The 22,036-nt window shown below is 47.2% G+C and overlaps 1 protein-coding gene across 10 annotated transcripts in view; it reads left to right on the top strand.

Moving 5' to 3' along the window:
• The window catches only part of MAP7D1 (MAP7 domain containing 1), a 55,854-nt gene that overhangs the window by 16,756 nt on the left and 17,062 nt on the right, over positions 1–22,036 (top strand). For 7 of the 10 annotated variants that reach the window (XM_077931946.1, XM_028738944.2, XM_028738941.2 and 4 more), the window contains exons 2-5: positions 13,056–13,514; positions 15,018–15,086; positions 18,416–18,582; positions 19,703–19,817. In XM_077931946.1, the coding sequence (XP_077788072.1) occupies positions 13,056–13,514; positions 15,018–15,086; positions 18,416–18,582; positions 19,703–19,817 (810 nt within the window). The remainder of the gene's footprint in view (positions 1–13,055; positions 13,515–15,017; positions 15,087–18,415; positions 18,583–19,702; positions 19,818–22,036) is intronic. The other 3 variants (XM_028738943.2, XM_028738945.2, XM_028738940.2) reach the window with 1 other exon arrangement.

The following is a 22,036-nucleotide window of genomic DNA, read 5'->3' as shown; positions in this document are numbered from 1 at the left end:
TGGGGTCCGCTGGCTCTTCCGCCCTGTAATTGGTGACCAGGCAGAGAGAAAAATGCAGCCTGCAATCCTTCTGTGTAAAGAAGCTTAGCTGCCTTCTCAAGTAGAGAAGTTGTGTTGTGGAGTCCTTGAGACAGGCTTCACTGGCTGCCATCACTGACGGTGGTAACATTTTAAAAAAACATCTCCTGATATCCCTTCCTCCCCACATTCTCATCCCCTAATTACAGAAGGATGCAATTGGGTGGGTCATTGCTGAGTCCAGTTGTCTGCCCTGCTCCTGATATCCTGACCCAAAATCCTATCTGATGCCTGCCAGGGCTTTCCTGGTGCCACGTAGACAAGATCATGTGTTGGGTCATCCTCCAAGTTAACTAATGCAGAGTCGGGACCAACTCCAGTGCCTCCAGTGAATGATATGGATTAGGATCTGACCTCCCTCAAGCATAAGGATGCCTGGGAAAAGCAGCAATGCCCCTTGGTAGACCATGCCAAGATGACATTACAGCATCATCTTGGCAGTGTTTTTGTGTTGGAGCTGCCCTTGGGAAAGAAAGGATTCAAATCCGTTTTCCCTGAATGCTGTGGTTGTGATGAATATTGGGTACACACCCCTGCGTCAACCTTTTTTTTTTTAAAGGTGTGGTTCTAAGGGCCCCTCCCAATAGTCTTTTTTATTGTGTATTTATGATTATTTGCGCTCATTATGGTATTGGGGTGGTTATATGCAATCTCACTTTCAATACTGTTTGCGCCTGCATAATTTTCAGGTAGGGCATGTGGCCTTGTTTCCAGTCATGGCATGTTCTGTAACTTCTTGTTAAAACCATCTGACTTTTTATATCGGCAAAGTTCTGGTTTGTGTGGTCCTAGTAAGCCATATAGTTTAGCTCACCACATTGTGCAAACTAGACCAGAGTAATCCAACAACAACCATGACATATTTTCATTTACAGGCTATAGTTAAGGCACCAGGCTGGGTTTGCATATAATGCTAAAGCAAGGTTTATTAACTTAGATTTATTTAAACACAGCAGGGCTTATATTTGGCACTGTTTAAATTTGGTGCCAATTGCAAACTCCCACTTTCATCAGTGATTAACTCCAATTGGGAGCTCCCAAGCGGCACTCATAACAGCGGGGCTTCCATTGCGTGCCAGGTTTTTAAGCTGCTGAATGGCAAAGCCACACTTGCAAAAGAACAATCAGGAACACACTCAGAAATTCCTGTTGTTCCTTTGCAACTGCGGCTTTACTTGCCCCACACCTGATGTCATATTTTGCCTGAATGGCAAACCTTCTTTAATGCAAATCACCAAGATAACATTTTTTGTTATTGGGAAATATACATACTGTACATAAAATAAATAAAGTGCATTTGGCGGCTTAGGAAATTTAGCAAGCGTTGCTGTCATCCGTACACTTTCAAGATCCACATCTCCAAACAGCCCGATTTGTCTCCTTTGATTCTCACCAGCCCCGGCTGTCAGCGTTGCTTTTTGAAGAATCCTAAAGAGTCAGTAGTTTTCTGCTTTGAAAACTCTTCGCTTCCTCCAGTAGGTTCCCAGATGCTTTTACTCTGCCCTGCAGAGCTAAGGTGCTTTGGTGTTGCTCATTCTGTATCTCTCCCTCCACCCCGCTGAAAGGGGGGGGCCCTTGATCGAAGCATGCTCAGCCTTTTGTGGGTAAACATTCATAGGAAGAGGGTTTCCCACTTCAGGCATACTGCGTCCGCCACCTGTTGCAGGGCACCTGCTGTTGCGTTTCAAGGAATATGCAGAATTGTGCTCAGTTGCATTCCATTAAAGTATCAAAATTCAATTTGCTGCCGTCTGTTTTGCAGTCTGTTCTGCCATTGGTGGCAGAAGCTGCTGAACGTTTACATAGTTGGAGCTAGGGTTGCCAGATGCTGGGTACAAACATCTTGGGGGGAGTGCTGTGGTCACATCCTGTTTGTGAGCTTCCGAAGGCTTACCTGACTTCTGCGGCCTGCAAACAGACCCCTTGGCTAGATAGATGCTGATCAGATCCTGTAGGCATTTCTTAAACCTGACCTCTTGTATACAAGGCAGATCTCTAGCATGAGAGGTAGTGGGGTGCCAACATACCACCACTCAGGAAATTGCCTTGAGTTATTGCCGAATTACGGCCACAAGGGTTGCGTGGGGTGAAAGTGCCTATTTTAAGCATCTAATCTTTATTTCAGAAGCAGTCTGATGGAGAACCAGCAGCCTCCCAACTGCAGTGGTTTAAATGAGTGCCACTAAATTTGGAGTCTTGAATGTTCCCTGGCTTCACCACACAAGTGTTGATCTGATTATCTAGCCTGGAACATGTCATTGGGAGAACCTTATGCTCATAAGAACACAAGGAGGAGGAGCCTGACTGCTGGGACAGGGCAAAGCTCTATCTGATGCAGAGCCAGCAGCAATGCATAACCATTTGATAGGGTGGCAGGGGGGCTTTGTGCAGCAGCGATCCTTGCGTGCAGGCAGGACCAAAAGTCTATGAAATGTTGGAAGGTGTGTTATGTGGACCCCACTGCTGGGATCTCATGTGGTGACTTGGTTCACACCCACCCACACCGTGCATTCCAAGCACATGCCTTCCTGCAAAGAAAGCTGGGAGTTGTAGTTTAAGGGAATTGCAGCTCTGTATGTTCCCAGGATTCTTTGGGGGAGCCTTGTGCTTTAAATGTGGATGTGACTGTGTGTTTCTATTGATAACAGTGTCTGTGTGTGTTTAGATTGCTTTGGGGCTCAGGCTTAGTAAAAAGAAAAAGGTGGTGGTGGGGGTTGCGGAAAGCAGTTGATTCAATTAGCCACGCGTTCTTGAGTTACTTGACAGCCTTATGTAATTTTTGTCATAACAGCAATTTTCAAAGCAAAACCCTCCCAGATGCCAAATGTTTCTCTGCCCTGCTGCAACCTTTTTAATGTTTTCCTCCACCTCCTACTCCCGCCCCCCCCCCCAGTCACTCACGGTTCCCATGACTTAACTACATCAAGCAATTCCATCCTTCTCCCTCCTGCCTCACTCTCTCGCCCCCCCCCCTCGCTTCGGGCCTTTCCCATCTTGCTCATTTGGCCTCTGTTTGACGTCTGTGTGTGTGTGTGTGCATACAGAATAACTGTGAGCATCTTTCCTTCCCCGCCCCCCCCGCCCCGTCCCGTTATAAACTGGAAAGAATCACGGGTGTGGAACAAAAACTGAAAGAAGGGAGATCTTGTGACCAATTTGAAAGCACTCCCAGCTTCAGAGTCCTGCAGGCTACCAGGAGTTACATCTTTCCATTAGCAGATGCCATCGTGTATGGACAGAAAGTGCAACCCCCACCCCTTTAAAACCGAGCTGCCAGTGATGGAAGGGAACCTTGCACCCAGAACGTGTCCACACTTGTGGAAATATACTTTTTAACTGAATGCAGTTTGGTGGAAAAATAGCTGGAGGAGATTGCTCAACTTTTGCATCTCTTTTTCTACGTGTGTGTGTGTGTGTGTGTGGTCAGACTGGAAGAACTCGGCTCTCTGCCTCTGGCCTTTTAAAGTCAATAGAAAGTAAGGTAACTCTACATTGCTTTGCCCGGAGTCTTGCTGGAACTTGGATGCTAAATTAGCATTTGCACTGAGACTGTGTCCATCATACTCCCATTTTCTGCACACTGACTGCGTTTCCAGTGCTAGGTGGGTTTTTAATGCATGATCACAGGACATATGTATACTGTAAGGTAAAGGTAAAGGGACCCCTGACCATTAGGTCCAGTTGCGGACGACTCTGGGGTTGCAGTGCTCATCTTGCTTTACTGGCCGAGGGAGCCTGCGTACAGCTTCCGGGTCATGTGGCCAGCATGACTAAGCCGCTTCTGGTGAACCAGAGCAGTGCACAGAAATGCCGTTTACCTTCCCGCTGGAGTGGTACTTATTTGTCTACTTGCACTTTGACATCCTTTCAAACTGCTAGGTTGGCAGGAGCAGGGACCGAGCAACGGGAGCTCACCCCGTTGCGGGGATTTAAACCGCCGACCTTCTGATCATCAAGCCCTAGGCTCAGTGGTTTAACCCACAGCGCCACCCTGTAGTTTGTTACAAAAAACTATTGTTTGATGTGATGCTTCTCAAACAAGCTTCACTCTGATTGGAGTCCTTAAGCCTTGGGATCCTTAAGCCAGTTCCTATCCTCTCTAGACAAGATGTAAACACCTTTGCATAGGGTAGAGATATCCCCTCCCATACTCCCTGTGTGTGAACACAAACAGCAATGGCTATGACACTGTGAAGCCTTGCTGATGTGAACAGCTAGGGGGGAAAGAGCTGGGAAATGCATTCACTGGCGTCTCTAAGGCGGTAATGTGAACACACCCTGAGATGGGGATTAGAGTCATCTGTGAACACACCAGAGATTACAAAATGTGGCAAACTACTTCCTTTTTAAATGTAGTAGTTATTTAATCTTTTTGAGTGCATGCTTCTAGTCCTCATGTTCACACAAAAAACAGCATGGATAGTCTACAGCAAAAGAGTCAGAGAAAACAGTTGGCTTACATCAGACTTCCATTGGCCAGAGGATATAATAATCTCAGTTCAACATGGGCCCCAGGCATTTACTGTGCCCCTCCCCCTATATTGTTACCCCTCCGCACCCCTTAAAAATAAGTAATTAATCCGCTACTTCATGCAAACCAGTTTTGTCTGCTGGATTTCTCTACTCATCCCTTCTGCACTGTGAAGCTTCTAATGATACCAAGCCCATCCCTGCCTGCATTCTGCAAGCCCCATAGACCCTTCTTCTGGTATAAACAGCAAATACAGTGGTACCTCAGTTTATGAACTTAATCTTTTCCCGGAGGTCCGTTCTTAAACTGAAACCATTCTTAAACCGAGGCGCACGTTCCCTAATGAGGCCTGTCGCCACTGGTGCCCTTCCACTGTTTGGATTCCGTTCTTAGACCGAGGTAAAGTTCGCAAACCGGGACACTACTTCCGGTTTTGCAGGGTTTGTAAACCAAATAGCTCGTAAACAGGGCTGTTCTTAAACCGAGGTACCACTGTACTGTTACTGCTTAATTCTAGATTAGAGCCTTTAGCCCTATTTATGCAGTGCTTTCCCACAATTTTGTGGAAGTGAAATTAGAAGTTCGATGTAAGCATATAGTGCTAGATTATACTGCAATTCTGTTCCCCATGGCCAAGATCCCTTCTATAATATTACTCATAAGCAAATTCCATTCAGCAAATGCCCTTTCTAATGTTAATTAAAAGTTTCCTGTATTCAGTTTTTATTGTTTCATACTGAGCATGGCAATAAGATTAGTGGCAAATTTATTTCCCCTTAAAAGTTGTCTCAACATTGCCCACCCCATGTCAGTTTCTTTTTCTGCAAGGGGAGAAAGCTTTAATTCTATTTTTTATAGTTAAATAGCCCCCCTTCCTTGGGAAGAGAAGTGGACTCTGGGAGGCTGTATTAAAAAGGCTATTCATGGCAGGCAATTAATAGGACATTCCTCACTAGTTTTACTGCCACACTGAATGCAAAGCAATAAATTACCTGAGACTTCAAACAGGAAGTGTTTAATTAAAGCTATAGTAGCCATTAAGAGTCATCGTCACTTGTCTGCACAAAACAAAATTGTGCAGCAGCTGTATTTTACTACCCCAAAATTGCCACAAATCTGGCCTGAGGGGAGACCACAACAGAACACCACAAAACTGACTGACGGTGTCATTAACTGGGAACTGAGAAACTGTTCCCATTAACTGGGAACTGGGAAAGTGAGTAAACAAAGGGTGGCAATTCTAGGAGGAAGGATTAGCTCAGAAGCAATCTGCCTTCCTCCCTCTTCTCCAAAACCCACTATTTTTGCAATCTGAATAGGTTGTGCTAAGGTAGCTGAGTGATGACGTTTCCCCCTCCAGCTGCATAATTGGGGCGAGATGAAGAATTTAAGGCAAGTGCTTTATTGGCCAGGTGCACCAACAGTGTCTGCTGTGATCAGTTTTTGGAACCTTGTACCAAAGTCACATGCTGTGTTTCTGAAAACGGTAGTTACTTACAAAGAATATTCCTGTTTGAGCTTGCAGACTGACTCTACTATGGTCTTGCCATCAATGTGTCCCTATGTAGCAGGTGCCAAAGAAGGAAGGAGATCCGTACATCTCTGTGTCTGTCTGTGTACATGTTCAGTCTTTGCCAGTGTTCTAGCTATATGGACAAAGAACAGGATATTGGTGAATCTGGAGCTGGAAGTTCTTACAAGAGCCTACAGTTACAGACAGTGGTGTAGGTACAGACCTACTAAACCATCTTATACTGAGTTAGGCGTTTGTTCATCTGTGCTGACTGGCGGCGAGTCTCCAGAATTTCAGGAAGGAATCCCTCCCAGCCTTGGCTGCGGATTGAACCTGGGACTTTCTGTATGGAGAGCATGTGCTCTGACACTGAGCTACGGCCCTTCCCCAGAGTAGGGCAGAGATGGGATAAAGCACAGCCACTTATTTCACAGCAAGAACAATGATGTCATCTCCCAGGGCACTATTTGCCAATCCTCTGAATGCCAAATATTGGGGCTGGGGTGGGGACATAGCCAAAGAAACACATCAGAATAAAATTAAGGAAGAGTTGTGGTTCGCTGACAGAGCATCTGTCAGTGCCTGCTCACTCCCCCCCCCCGCCCCCCCCCCCGCCAGGAACTCACCAGTTTGAGTGGTGAGGACAGCAGAAAGTGGGGGTGGGGATGCAAATTGCTAATGGGAGGGGAGGAGGCAAGGATCAAATGAGGAGCAGGGCTGTGTGTGTATGAGAGAGGAGAGCGTGTGGAATAGTTACACCCACTGCGAGGGATGAGGGAGAAAATCCGATTCAGTTTACATTTGAAGGAATTTATATTTAGCTAATTTGCACTTCTGAAACAATATGCATACTGAAACACCGCTGTCCTTCAGAATTTTCTGATTTTTCTGCACAGTTCTGTAGCCAAATAAAGTGTACAGAATGCATATACTGAGGTAAAGTATGCACAAAATGTGTATATTCTTGGAAATAGGATACAGTAATGGGGAAATTGCTTTGCGAAAATTGTATATTGGGGGAAATTGCAAGCAAATTTTTGGAGAAATTCACATTAGAATGCTGGTGACTTTTCTTTGGGACTTAAAAATGATCATCCCAAACTCAAGTGGAAGTGTAGAGAACTCTTAAGATTTGAAAATGAGAAACTGAGAGAAACAAAAAAGGACAGATCCGACCATCCCTCACTTCCCTGCTGGCATGTGACCCGCAAAGCGTTAGCTGATGGGATATGTGGCCCTTGGGCCAAAAAAAACCAGGCCACTACCCATGATGTAGAGACGATACCAATGGCTGGACTCCGTGTAATTGCCTTCCTAAAATTAGCAGCTTGGAAAAGAAAGGCTGTTGCAGAGTGGCAGAAGGCCATCAAAGAAGGGCCAAGTCCGTCCTCTCTCGACAGAGACGTGGCTGCAGGAACAGCTGTCTTCAGCAGACCCTGCCAAATGTCATTCGGAAGTTTCTGGGAAGAGTCATGGTGGGCTTTCTTTTTGCAGTCCTGCTTCTTTCCCCCGCTTCTTCAGGCAGCAGTGACGTTTCCCCAAGACCTGCCCCCCAAATCACCTGGATACTCTGCCGCAGCTGTGGCATGGGCCTTAATTAACATGGATTGGAAGAACGGCTTTGTTAGTCAAAACATTAATTACGATAGCGCAGGAAAGCCCACACCACTACCCCTGCTTGGCATTCCTGGGTGGCATGATTAAACTGATTTGGCTGTGGAAGAGCAGCAGAATGAAAAGGAAATTTGTTAATGCCGTTTGGAATAAACTTGCAGCGCTGTTTGGAATCGATTTCTCAAACGCTCTGGGGTCTAGTTGTCTCCAGATCTCCTTGCCAACCGCCATCCCTTCCGTACTTGCCACTCGGTTGTTCTCCTCCACCGCTCCCCACCCCCCATGTCCACCTCCCTCTCTCTTTACTTTCTGTCTGCTGAGGTCCCTTTGTCTCGTGCATGGAAATGCACCATCCATCATTACCCAACAGAGCGATTCTGTTGACTGTGCAACTTGTAGCTGCTAATTACACAATGCAGAGATGGTTAAAGGCTTAAAGGAATGGCGGGGGGGATTGGGGATAGCAGAAAATATACAGCATTTTCTGCTGGCTGCATGTCTCTTGCCAGAGAGGAAGGTGGTGGGGCCAGTGTTCAGAGGCAGAGCACAAGCTTCGTGAGCAGACGGTCCCTGATTCAATCCTGGGCACCTCAAGTCTTAAGAAAGGAACAGTGGGCAGGTGATGAGCAAGACCAGGAGGGCACCATCATGGAGTCCACTCCCCTCTGCTCCGAAGACACTGTTACATCTTCTTCACACAGGGCATGAAGCTGTTGTGGAGTTGGTCCCCACAGGAGACAGTGATGGCAACCAACCTCTATGGCTCTAAAAGAGGATCAGACAAAATGCATGGAGTGTCGGAGGTGTTACGTGGCTGGGGCAACCCTGTCAGATGGGCGGGGTGCAAATAAAAATTGTTATGTCTCTGAATATCAGTTGCTGGGTATCTCAAGGGGGTCTGTGGTTTGAGATCAGATTTTTGGGTTAGATGGGCCTTTAGCCTGATTCAGTAGATCCCTTCCTATGCTCTTAAGCTCTTACCTTTCTCGCCTCCCCCCTTATATAGTTGCTTTTAACTGCTTGTCTTTTGTTTCTATCTTAAGTTTTGTGAGTTATAATCACTTTTATCCCTTTCCTCTTTTTAAGTCTTATGTGCTTTATTTATTAGCATGTTTTTATCTTATACTGGTCTGTGACTGTAATAAAGTTTGGTGATGGTACCTCTCTGAGGACCGAGGCCCAAAAAAGCCCCTTCTAGTGAAGGCTGCACTATAGTGGGCTTCAGGGGACTGATAGAATGAGACTCCCTAAGGTGTTTCCGTGTGACGCTTTGCTACTGCTCCTAATAATAATAATAATAATAATAATAATAATAATAATAATTTATTTATTTATACCCCGCCCATCTGGCTGGGTTTCCCCAGCCACTGTGGGCGGCTTCCAACAAAATATTAAAATACAATAGTCTGTCAAACATCAAAAGCTTCCCTAAACAAGGCTGCCTTCAGATGTCTTCTAAAAGTCTGGTAGTTGTTTTTCTCTTTGACATCTGGTGGGAGGGCGTTCCACAGGGTGGGTACCAAGAAGGCCCTCTGCCTGGTTCCCTGTAACTTTGCTTCTCACAATGAGGGAACCGCCAGAAGGCCCTCGGCGCTGGACCTCAGTGTCTGAGCTAAATGATGGGGGTGGAGACGCTCCTTCAGGTATACAGGACCGAGGCCGTTTAGGGCTTTAAAGGTCAGCATCAACACTTTGAATTGTGCTTGGAAAGGTACTGGGAGCCAATGTATGTTTTTCAAGACTGGTGTTATGTGGTCTTGGCGGCCGCTCCCAATCAGCAACGTACATGAGAATTCTACAGGATTCCGGAAATGTAAAGACAGCACCCAAAGAGCCTAGGCAGTGTTAGAAACTCAGCTATATAAGCTAGGCACCAAATGGCACTTTAAACCTGGTTTACGGTTGCCACAGCAGAATGTCTGTTCTCCAGGGGGTTGTTCTAGATGACCCTCGGGGTCCCTTCTAACGCTACAATTCTGTGATTCTATGATCTCATCTACGTTGCTTGCCTATAGCTTGCACTTGTCCCAGTGTGCAAGAAGGAGAAACACACATAGTGGAAATGGAAATGGTATTAACTATGGACTAAGGCAGAGGTTTTTAAACTGGCTTGATGGAGATGACTGTCACCAGCCTGGCACCCAGAAATCTCCATGTAGTTGCAGTTGGACCCGTGTCAGTAGTAAAATGCGCCTGGCACCCAGGGAATTTCTAACACCGACTAAGGGCCAAATGACAGGGCTGATACCAAAGTAAAGAGGTACCTCTGGTTATGAACTGAATTCGTTCCGGAGGTCTGTTCTTAACCTGAAACCGTTCTTAACCTGAGGTACCACTTTAGCTAATGGGGCCTCCTGCTGCCACCGCGCCGCTGGCACACAATTTCAGTTCTCATCCTGAGGTAAAGTTCTTAACCCGAAGTACTACTTCCGGGTTAGAGTAGTTTGTAACCCGAGGTACCACTGTATCTGGCCTGTTAAGATATAAAGCTGGGTGTGGGTGTGTTTCAGTTTTACACATGTAATAATTTTTTTGGGGGGGAGTTCAACACATTCCCCCTCCTTTACCTTGCTGGGTTGCTTTCATTCGTTTTCTCCCACCCCAGTTGCCTGTACTGCAGGGATAAAAAGTGTGTGAATTCTGTTACATGCACTTGGGATGTACTGTATTTTTCGCTCTATAGGACGCACCCGACCATAAGACGCACCTAGTTTTAGAGGGGGAGAACAAGAAAAAAAACTCTCTCCCTCTCTGCGCAGAAGGGGCTCCATTTCTCCTGCCGCTTAGCTGAAGGGGCGCTGCGCAGAGAGGGAAAGCTGCGCAGCGCTTCTCCAGTGAAGCGAAGCCAGGAGAGCACGAGAGATCGGTGTGCACCGACCCCTCTTGCTCTCCTGGCTTCAGAGATAGCCTCCCAAAGCCTCCAGAGCGCAGCGGGAACACTCCTGCTGTGCTCCGGAGACTTTGCGTTGCTTTTGCTGAAGCCGTGGAGCCTGCATTCACTCCATAAGATTTCCCCTTAATTTTTGGAGGGGCACATTTCCCCTTAATTTTTGGAGGGGCAAAAGTGCGTCTTGTAGAGCGAAAAATACGGCATATCACTTTGGGATAAGGACTGAGATTGACATTACAGGCTTCACTGAGACATGCATTTTGTGTTGGGGTCCAAAGGAACAAAGGGAAGAGATGTTCTACAGAAGGTGTTCTGGGACAGAGTTCCAGGCATAAGGGGAAGTATAGGAGAATGGGCAGAGTTGCTTGCAGGAAGTGAGGTTAGTTGAGTTGCAGGGATGAACCTCAGAAGAGCCTGGCTGCTGAATCAGACCAGAGGCCTGTCTAGCTCAGCATCCTGTCCTCATAGTGGCCAATCAAATGTCCCTATCTGCAGTGTTTCTCAAACTTGGGTCCCCAGCTGTTGTTGGACTACAACTCCCACCATCCCTAGTTAGCAGGGCCGGTGGTCAGGAATGATGTGAACTGTAGTCCCAACAACAGCTGGGGACCCACATTTGAGAAACACTGCCCCCATGGGAAGCCCGCAAGCACGACCCGAGTGCAACAGCAAGTCTTTCCACTTGCTCAGGGAGAAGGGATGCATCCAGATTGAAGAGCAGACAGGATATATGTGAGGATAGGACAACCTCTTGCCTTAAAGGAGGCTTCTCTGCAGGCAGCCACCCCAGGCTGTTTACAGCCAGAGTGATGATGGAGGGTTGTGACACAGAGATGCAAGGGACAAAGGTGACTCAGATCAGGAATTCCTGCAAGCTGAGAGGCATGTTTAGCAAATTATCCTTGCTATGAAGCTCTGCAAGAAGGAGGCAGAAAACAGCAGCATAACAACTTAGTCACCGGTGAGTCCAGGCTGGGGGAATGCTCATTCCAAGAGCTCAGCATGGCAAATGACTTCTAAATATGAAAATAACTATCCAAGGCTAGGAGTTTGTGTTGACTGCTGTTCTGTTCTTTTCTTTTTTTTAACGGTCCACCTGGACCCTGCAGATGTTTTGGGCTATTTGCCCCAGCCAGCACAGCTGGAGGACCCTAGGTTGGAGAAGGCTGCTTTATTTTGCAATTTCCCTTTAACTTTTTACATGACCTCCCACGGATGTCAAGAATTGCTCCTGGCATTGTGTTTAGTGTAGCTTTGAGGGGGCTTTGATCTGATGGAGGAGCTTCTCTGAGTCGGCACACATGCAAACCCCCACTTTTCCCGTTCAAAAATAATGGCTTGATGCAAGATATTTGGTTTCCACTTGTTGCTCACCCCCAGGCCTTTTTGTTGCCACTGTGTCCCCTCCCTTCCCCAGGACTTTTCTCTCCCTTGAATCTTGACCGCTAGCTGGCTGGCCTCACCCCACCCTCTCCCCTGCCTCTTCTCATGCCTTTCATCCTGCAGGAGTCTGCAAGGAGCCTTCTTCAGCACAAGGCGAGGCGAGCATTTATAGCCTTCTTTTGTGGCTTCCGCCAGGTCTCACACTGGACATTCTTGTTCCATTACTTAATTGTTGTCCGCGAAGGACTCTGTTGCTACGAGGGAGGTGTGTGTGTGTGTTGGGGATGGCGGTGAATTATGTAACTGGAAGCAGGAGTGAATTGTTGACTCTTCCTGGTCCAGATCATGGGCTGGTCCAGATTGAGGGCACCTGGGGGCGGAGGGTGGGTGTGAGTTTCTCCCCCTACATGAACCAGCTAATAGAAAGTGTAAAATATTTGTAGAACCTGAGATAGGAGACACTATTATTCTCTCTCATTTTTTTTTTTTTTTTTTTGGCAAGAAACTATCCTGCGCCCCCACTTTTCAGTGCTGCTTTCTTTTGCACATGCATGCACACACAGACACCCTGGAAAAATTCCTGCGGGTGCCTGTGCTCCAGGCAGGGTGGGTGGGTAGAAGAATGGGGACCCACAGCTCCTTTGAAGTCCTCCATCTCCATTTAACAATTAGAGGAGGGAAGCTTGGAAACAGCCGCCTCAGGAAATCTTACAGAAGCAAAAAGTGAACTGCACTTGGTGTCAGGAGAGGGTTTTGTGTTTTGTGTTTGGCCTGCTGTGCGGATATTAGAGGTACAGGGACTCTATCGGGGGGGGGGGGGGACAACCACCCTAAAGGTGGCAACTTTACGTAGGGCCCATAAAACGATACTTTGCTGCTTCATCTGAGTATGCCAGTTTCCGGGCCTCAGGGAGAAGGGGTCTTTGTGCCCTGCTGGCACTGTGCCCAGCTGCGATTGCTGTTTACTTTAAATGAGCTGTGCCTGGCACCCCTGCCTCAAGCTGTGAGGGGAGGGAGGGATCGCTTGCCTAACTCTGGAGAGCTTGCCTGAGAAGTATTCGGAGGGGGTCTCCTCATAAGCCTTCTTGCCTCCTTCTGTCTTACAGCCCCGGAAGGGACCCTCCCGGAAGCAACCCCGCTCCCCCTCAGTGAACGGACTAGCCATTCGCCTGCCACGGCGCCCCTCATGAGGGAGACAGAAACACACCCAAGTGACCAGCCTCTCCCTCCCCTCCCACCAGAAGCCACCCCTCTGCCGCCTGCTGCCGCTCCCACAGGGGCAACTCCTCCTGCTCAAAATGGTCCTCCGGGTGTCAAGACTGCCACGGTGCCCCCTGTGGAAATGAAACCTTCCCTTCAGACTAACCAGGCCAGCCCACTGCCTGCCACGACGCTCCTGGCTGTGGAGGCCTTGCCCCCTAAGAATGGCCGCCCCCCACCGATAGGTGCCCAGGCATCGCCTCCCACAGAAGAAGAACATCGCCAGGAAAACACCCAACAACCAGCACCCAAGAGCGAACAGCCTTCCCCTGCCCAGGGGCCTTCCAGACCCCGGACCAAACAAGGTATGTTTGGGGCATGTCGGGGGGTGGGGGTGGAACTCGAAGCTGATCAGAAATTTGCCAGGTGAGAATCTTTGTCACCACATAATTTTCCTGAACTGTTTGTTTCTTGTGGAAAGACAGCAGATCAGTTTGTAGCTTCTCTGTTTGAAACACACACACACACACACACACACACACACACACACACGGCAGCCAGGGGTTTGTCATTATGATGGGTGGGGTCTGCAGAAATAGAGAACCTCTGGCCTGTGGGCTTCATTAGGAACCCTAGGCCTCCCCCATTTGGGGTCTCTTATTCCATGGGCCACAGGCTCCCCATCTCTGTCCCATGTGAGTGTTGTTTTTATTCTTTATTTAAAATGCTTTCATTTCACCTTTCGGTACAAAATGTTCTAGACAGTTTGCGTTAAAAATTACAGCAATATAATAAAACAATTTTAAAAACCTGTGGTAAGAAATACAATAAGGCAACAGGAGAAAGGATTCCCCCTCATAATGCTAAAACTTGTGGACATCTGAGGATTGTTGGAAGATTCAAGTGAGAAAAAAGAAAGTACAAGAAAGTACTTTTTCACGCAGCACCTAGTTAAATTATGGAACTCACTGCTGTAAGGGGGGAGTGATGGCCACCAAAGTGGGTGGCTTTAAAAGAGGAATGAATGCCCAGCTATGGAGGAAAGAAAACATCTTCTTCCGTAAATCTCTTCTTGTGCAACCAGCCTGGAAATGTAGCAGGCTAGAAGAGCAGGAGATGGATTCCTCTGTCTCTCCTCCTCCTCCTCCTCCATTTGACTTGGTAGAAGGCAACACTACATTCTGGCCTGCTGAGAGATGAGTAGCTTGCATTTCCATGCTGCCCAGGGAGAAGAGGGCCTCCACTCCCCTGAGTCCATCATGGAAATAGCTAGTACAAACATTTGCAAGCTAGTAGTTTTTTTGCCTATTTATGTGCCTGGCTTGATAGCCTTCTTCTTCTTCTTCTTCTTCTGCTGCTGCTGCTGCTGCTCCTCCATGGGGTATATCGCCACAAGGCATCTAGATTTGGCTCCCTGAGTTGGTGCTAGAGAAGGACGCATGATGACTGGCAGAGTCACAGTACCATCTGCAGCAGTTCTCTTGCTTCTTTTCAGATTTTTGGTCCTACTTGGAGTCTCAGTCCTCCCTGTTCATATTATTTGCTGTGTGATTTTACTCTTCCTTACTTGTCTTCCTCCTCCTCCCCACCCTGCTCTTTTACTTCTCTAAAAATATAAACATTGATAGTTTGTTTTTGTTTCTCCTTTATTATTATTATTATTATTATTAATAATAATAATAATAATAATAATACTGCTGCCAGTGATGCCACTGGTGTGACCCCCTTCAGATCCAAGTGGGACACCGTAGTCTAGAAAGAGTGGTGCAGACATGAAGAGGATTTGATGAACGTAGGGGTTGCAGGGGGTGGGGTGGACTTGCACATGACTTTTCTAACTGGCCTAGCCTCTCCCTTCTCTTCCCCAGATATCCAGAAGGCGCAAGCCAGGCACAAACTCGCTCGAGAGCGACGGGAAGAACGAGCCAAACATCTAGGTAAGAAGCAAGCTTGTGTTTGTGGGGCAGAGGAAGCTTCAGGCCCTCTCCAGGCAACGAAGCTTTCAGATCTTCTGGGACCCTTGCCCAGGACCCTTTGGTCCATCTATCTATTGCACACTGACTGACAGTGGTCTCCAAGGTCTCATACAGGTGAGTGAGAAGGCAGATGAAGAAGGGATCAATCTCTCTGTCCCTCCTCTACCAGTCAACTTAGTCTCTGTGATGGCCATGAAGGAAAGCCGCTTCTTCCACAGCTGGCACACAAAGTAGACTGTCAAAAGGGGCACAGATTGCTTTGTGATTCCTCTGCCAGTTAGTCCACCTGATAGACAGCAGAATGGGTTTTTTTTTTACCTGCTAAGAAACTAGAGCCCTGATCCTCCAGGACTCTAAATCACCCAGAGAGCATCTCTGAATAAACAGGGCAGGCTCCCTATGGCAGACATTCAGCCCCTGACACGTGGATGGCTGCAGGATTGGGAACAGGAACATGCAGTAGTGTCCCTGCACCCTCCCACAACAGTAATTCTGCGTGTGAGGAGTCTGGGAGAACATGACTATGCAAGGCTCTTGTATTTTGAGAAAATTCAACTCTCACGTGTACCAAATTGCGAGTGGGAGAGAAATCATCACACTCCTTCCTTCCGTTGGGCCAGCAAGTCTAGACAAACAGACAAACTTAAGCCAGTTATGCATCCCCCTTCTGCCCCCGTCATGTGCATCTGTGAGATGTGTTGTAGGTAATGTCTTGGCAAAGAAGATTCCTTTCCCATGCAGTAGACCTCTAGTCATTAATTTTGCTGGGTGCTGCTCTCTGTTCTGCGGCCTCTCTCCTGCTTTCCCTCTGCACCGCACTGCCCACACCATCACTCCCCCTCCTAATACTTTTGCCGCTCCAGTCTAAATCACTTTCCACCCTCATTCCCCCATTGTTTGGCCTGAATGTGTTTTTCAGGCCAGCTTCCCATTCCCTTTGTTGACAGCATTGCCCCTCCCTCCCTCTCTGCTAGTATCCTGATCCACTTTGTTGTTTAGGGTCTTCCCCCCTCTCCCCCCCCCCAGCTTGCTGTCACCAGCTGTGGGCTTCATTCCTGAAGCTAGGGGTTCAGTTACTGCAACCCACTCCTTGTTTGAGTGAATTCCTGCAGGATTTTCCCTCATTCCTTCCAACTCTCCTGCCAACCCAGCTTTCCATTGCAGATAGGTCCTATTTTTATTTAGCTAAAATATTTGTGCCCTGCCTTTCAAAGTTTGCTTCAAGGCAGCTTGCAAGCATTTGAAAGCATTGTGCATGCAAAATGCATAAAAACAATTAAACGATAACCTTAAGTCAAAGTCAGTTTATTTATATACCATGTCCCACAAAATACAACTGTTCTCTAAAGCGGTTCGCATATTTAAAGCAGTCTAAATGCAGCAGAGTAATAATTGCATAATAAAAAGTAGAATTATCACTGCAATAACGTAACAACATAACACTAAACAAATCAACAATTAACTGTATATTTAACATCCATCAAAATTAAAGTGAGCATAAAGTTCACCAGTCGATAAAGTAAAAGTATCCAATAACTTCACATCCAGAAGTGGCCCCAAAGCATTAGCAATGAGCAACTGCTCTCCTTCATCGTTTATACCAGAAACCCCTCTCAATAGTTCTTCTGGAAGCAGCTGCTTTATGAAGGCTCCCAGTGCTGGAGGATAGAACAAGGCAGGTGGAAGCAGCCACCTATCCCCTCACCTAACTTTAAAAGTGCAGACATTCTCCTTCTTTACACTACAACCTCTTCAAATCTCCTCCCACTTTCTCCCCCCCCCAAAGTAAATAAATAAAATCCCTAATGAAAAGGCAGGCCTAGTTATCACGAGCATCAGATGAGGTAGTCGGCCTCTTTCTGGACTGTTCCCAGGCCTGGCATCAGCACAGAAGCGAATGCCAGGGGCCTGTTGTAGCTAGTGCCAGCTCCCGCTTTCTAATGTTTATTATTATTTTTTAATGGTCCAGCGCTGTGAAGTGATGCACTGGGGAAAGTTGTAACCATTGGTCTGCTTCTTAGCCCCAGTGACTCAGGGCTTTGCCCCTGAGGTGCAGGTCGAGGGTACGACCCAGAGGCAGTGGGGATGAGGAAGATGATGGTGGCAGTAATGGCTGTAGTTAAAGGGGAAGGGCCACAGCCCAGTGGCAGAGCATCTGCTTTGAATGGAGAAGGCCCTAGGCTCAAGCACTGGCATCTCCAGGTAGGGCTGGAAAGCCCTGTCTGAAACCCTGGAGAGCCTCTGCCAGTCACATTGAACTAAATGGGCCAATAGCCTGACTCAGTATAAGGCAGCTTAATTCTTTGGTGAAGGGCCATAGCTCTTGGAGAGCATCTGCATTGTGTGCAAAAGTTCCAAGTTTGATCCCTGGCATGTATAAGCATGAAGGCCCAGCATCAGTATCTGACATCCTAATGCTCATCAGAGCCCATCAGAGCTAACATCTGCCCTCCATGCCTGCTGGCTGGATCTGCAACATGCCATCTAAATTTCCCACAATACTCTGCCATTATCAGAGTTTAGTGACTCTTTTCCAGCCGGGCTAATGGGTGGGCACATGTCCTGTGGGGAGAGGACGTGGCTGGGGAAGAGGTGTGGCCTGGGGAAAGTCCCAAACATCAGGCAAAAGGAGGCCTCGAGGGTGTAGTTCTTCACCTCTGCCTTGGGCTGATGGGAGTTGCAGTTCAAAACACCTAGAGGGAGCCAGGTTGGCAAGAACTGTTTTGTTGTATTCTGTGTCAGAATTTCCATCCCTCCGCATCCAGCCTGCTATATGTTCCCTAGGTGGCGAGCTAAAAGCGATAATAATGTACATTCATTTTAAATAGTTTTTAAAAGCTGAACAAGAGGCCATATCGTTTTAGACAACTATATGGAGGAGAAGATCTGTTAGTGGCTATTAGGTGCTATGGGGCTAATGGGGGGGGGGGGGAGGCTGTTGCCTTCATGCTGGGATTGCAAGATTCCTGGAAGGATCTGGCTATAAGCAGGAAGGTGGCAGAGTGTTTGTTTCAGAGATATATTCAGATTGCAAGACTTCCACAAAATACTCACCTTCTCTCTGCCTAAGGGACTTGTTGGATGAAATGAAAACCACACCGTTTCCTTGTAATGTAATATGTCCCAGGAGTGAGGAAGTGTGTGTGTGTGTGTGTGTGTGTGTGTGTGTGTGTGCGTGTGCGTGCGCGTGTGTGTGTGTGCGCGCGCGCAGACAAGGCTGGCTATGCACTACATTGCTTTATCTCTTCTGTCTACTTTCCTCCCTCTTTATTCCTTGGTCTTTGCCCCAGTAGCTGCCAAGCGGGTCCTGTGGCTGGAGAAGGAGGAGAAGGCTCGGGTGCTGCGTGAAAAGCAACTGGAGGAGCGGAGGCGGCGACTGGAGGAGCAGCGGGTTCGTGCCGAGAAGCGGCGAGCTGTGCTGGAGGAACGCCAGCGTCAAAAGCTGGAGAAGAACAAGGTGGGCTTGGGGTAGCTTGGGAGCAGGAAGGGAGGCAGGCAGAGGGGAGGAGAGGCGGCAACAAGGCACATGAAGAAGCAAGCTGTGGATTGCAGTGCAACTGTCAGGCAGCAGGAAAAGGAATTACATAGGACAAGGGTAGCTATTAACCTGTGGTGCTCTGCAAATGCATGTTGGACTACAGCTCCCTTCAAAATAATAATACAAAACCAATACAGTCGTACCTCTACCTACGTATCCCTCCGGATACGTAATCTTTGAGTTAAGGCCACGGCAAACCTGGAAGTGTATACTTCCAGATTTCTTGGCGTGCGCATCCGCAGAAGCGCTCGATCGTGCTGCGTGTGTGCACAGAAGCGTGCCTCAATTTACATTATTTTCAGGGTGCGAACGGACCCCTGGAATGAATTAAGTTCATATCCGGAGGGTCCACTGTAGTATGATAATAATACAGAAAAACAGTTTTTTCTAAGTAATAAAATCCAACAGCATTAAGCAGCAAAATATCTCTGTTATAATTCTATTCTCCAGAGATCTGAATTAATTATTTTGACACCTTCAGAGCCTTTTAGTGGTTTGTGGTTTGGAGGGACTTTTCACTGGGGGGGGGGGGCACTTTGCTTATGAAATATCTTTTCCAAAAAGGTAAACCAAGCAATGTCATATCCACCTAGAGATCTTGGGGAAGGGTTTTTGTCTCCTCCATTGTTATTCACTCCATCCAAACCCTTACCTCCAAGGCTCTGAAATGGCAATTGAAGGTTTAGTGTCTCTCACAGAACGTAGAAAGCTGCCTTATCTTCAGTCAGACCATTGGTCCATCTCACTCAGTATTGCCTACAGGCCTACACTGACTGGCAGAGGCTTTCCCAGGATTCAGATGCCAGTCAGATGCTATGGAGATGCCAGGGATTGAACCAGGGGCCTTTTGCACACAACAGCACCCCCTGCCCCATAGATGATACAAGGCTTGTTTTTACGGGATAGGCAGCTGCCTTATACAGTCAAAGCAATGGTCCACCTAGCTTAGTACTGTCTATGCTGGCTGGCAGCAGCTCTCTAGGGATTCAGACAGAGGCTCTGTCCTTCCTGACTCCTCCCCTTTCCCCTTCTTCATCAGGAGCGATATGAAGCTGCCATCCAGCGCTCAACAAAGAAAACCTGGGCTGAAATCCGGCAGCACCGATGGTCATGGGCTGGTGCCCTGCACCAGGGCTCCCCTGCTCACAAGGATGGTGAGTGGAGACACTTGGCACATGTGCATCTTTGTATGGGCACAGACATGCATCCACTGGGGGGGGGGGGAGCCAATAAATAAGCGCATGTAGGCTGACCAGAGTGAGCTCGATAGGATCACTAATGGTAGCATGGGGAGAGTGGGGCTCAGTGCTTTTGCACGTGCATGCGCTTGATCAAGAAGGGGCCTTTGCATGCTGATTTGTAATTAGATTGATTGCAAACCAGCCCTTTTTTGCATGGGGGCAGCTGGCCTTGTATTTGCAGCTTGCTTTTCAGTAGGGCCACTAGCCAGTGGATGCTCTGGCATGGTAACTATGGTGTTGGATGCGCTGGTGTGGTGACACCCCTTCCTTGCCTCCTGCTATTCCGAACCTCCCACATCTGTTTCCTCACTTGTTTGCATTTTCTGGACATCAGGTTTTGCAAGAGAGTGACATAACGCTTCTTGGGGCTGGGCAGTGAGGCACGTGATGCTGTTGGCGCAGTTGATTTAGTCCACAGGCACTGGCAGCACAAGCTTAGGTGTAAGGCTTTTTTGCAATTCAGGGCACAAACATATAAGGGCTCAGTATCTGCAGAGGAATTTTCCTTCCCAAGAAGCTATGATTTGTGATCGAAGATAGTTTCGAGCCTTTATGGTTGTGGAGAAGAGCTTGCGAGAGAGGACGCAGTTTGTTATGGAGGCTTAGCAGGGCTCCCTGCAGACAGCAGACAAGGCAATAATCAAAGCTTGCCTGGTAACCTGTGGTGAGTAACGATTCCCTCCAGGCAATCAGACAGTGAAACTTTGCTAAAATCAGTTTTTTTCTTCCGGGCCATGAGTGATTAGCATAGCTATATCTGGACAGGCAAGCAAGTGAAAATGTTTGTGGACTAGTAATACTTAGGGATTATTGCAGTGCTCAGTTTGGTTTTGAACTCCTGAGTGGGCTGGGACTAAACCTCCTCCTTCTAATTAGCACTATAAGCACTTTAGTGTGTTAGAAGCACTTTACATGTATTACGGTTTTGGAATCCTTATAGCAGCCTTGTAAGGTAGGTCTCTTGGCCATGACTGCTGTTAAATGGAACCCCCATGATCAGGGGCAGTATACCTCTGAGTACCAGAGTCTGGAAACAAACCTTAGGGGAGAGGGCTGTTGCATTCATGCCTGCTTGTGGGCTTCTTGGAGGCACCTGATTCGTCGCTGTGGGAAACAAGATGCTGGACTTGAATTACCTTTGGCCTGATCCAGTGGGGCTTGCTTTACTTTCTTTTGTAGCTCAGTGTTACTGTCCTAGCTGGGAGAGAGGAAGTGGCTTGCCTAAAGTCAGCTCAGTGAGTTTATTGCAAGGGCAAAATTCAATGTGGGAACTTCCTGACAAACAACTCAGTCTCCTCTCCTTTCAAGAGAGATCCTCTTCCTATAGAAGCCCTCTGATCAGGAACTGGGGACCCTCCTCCCAAGTCCTATATTTTTACTTGGTTATAGGGCAACGGTTGTGGCCTCCTCTGTTTGGCTCCACCCCTAAGAATCTTTCTTTCATGAATGGAACCTCAAACAATGCAAACTTTTAAAAACAATTCCATATGCAACCATGTGCATGGAGTTGTTCTTAAATGTTTGCTTTGTTTTTTATATATAGAACTGTTTTTAACTGATGTGATACATTTCTTGTTTTACAGTTGTTAACTGTTTGTGTATGTTATAGTATATTTTATTGCTGTAACCCAGTCTGTGACCTTCTGGTGAAGGACGGGTAAGAAATCTCATAAACAAGTTCCCAAACGCTTCGGCTTTTCAGAAAGACCCAAACCATCTCATATTTCCACAGGCATTGGGCTGGTTATGAGTCTCACTTGAGGTTTTATGTATATGTGGATTAATGTAGTGTATTTATTTAATTGGCTTCCTTTGCTTTTTATAGTTTTGATATCACAGAGTATTTCAAATTTTATTAGCTGTGTTCGGTTTTGAGGTAGGAAAGGTCACTAGTCTAAATAAATAACTAAATACCTTTCTGAAATGATAGTTACTAGGGTTCATGCCTGTTGAGAAACTTGCCCTTCAACCTGGATGTTCTTACCCTTAGTCCTAGATGGACTGAGGTTGGTTGATGGGTGGTTACAATGGTGGCAGAAGGACACTCTATATGTGTTTAAAGTACCTCTTTTAACATTATTTATTTGCTTGTTTGTGACTTTTGTGGCTGAGCAGGGAATCAGTACCCTGTC

This window comes from Podarcis muralis, chromosome 7, assembly GCF_964188315.1.
Source record: "Podarcis muralis chromosome 7, rPodMur119.hap1.1, whole genome shotgun sequence".
NCBI classification, from domain to species: domain Eukaryota; kingdom Metazoa; phylum Chordata; class Lepidosauria; order Squamata; family Lacertidae; genus Podarcis; species Podarcis muralis.
The sequence above is the reverse complement of the archived record's forward strand: the minus strand, read 5'-3'. Positions and strand labels throughout refer to the sequence as shown.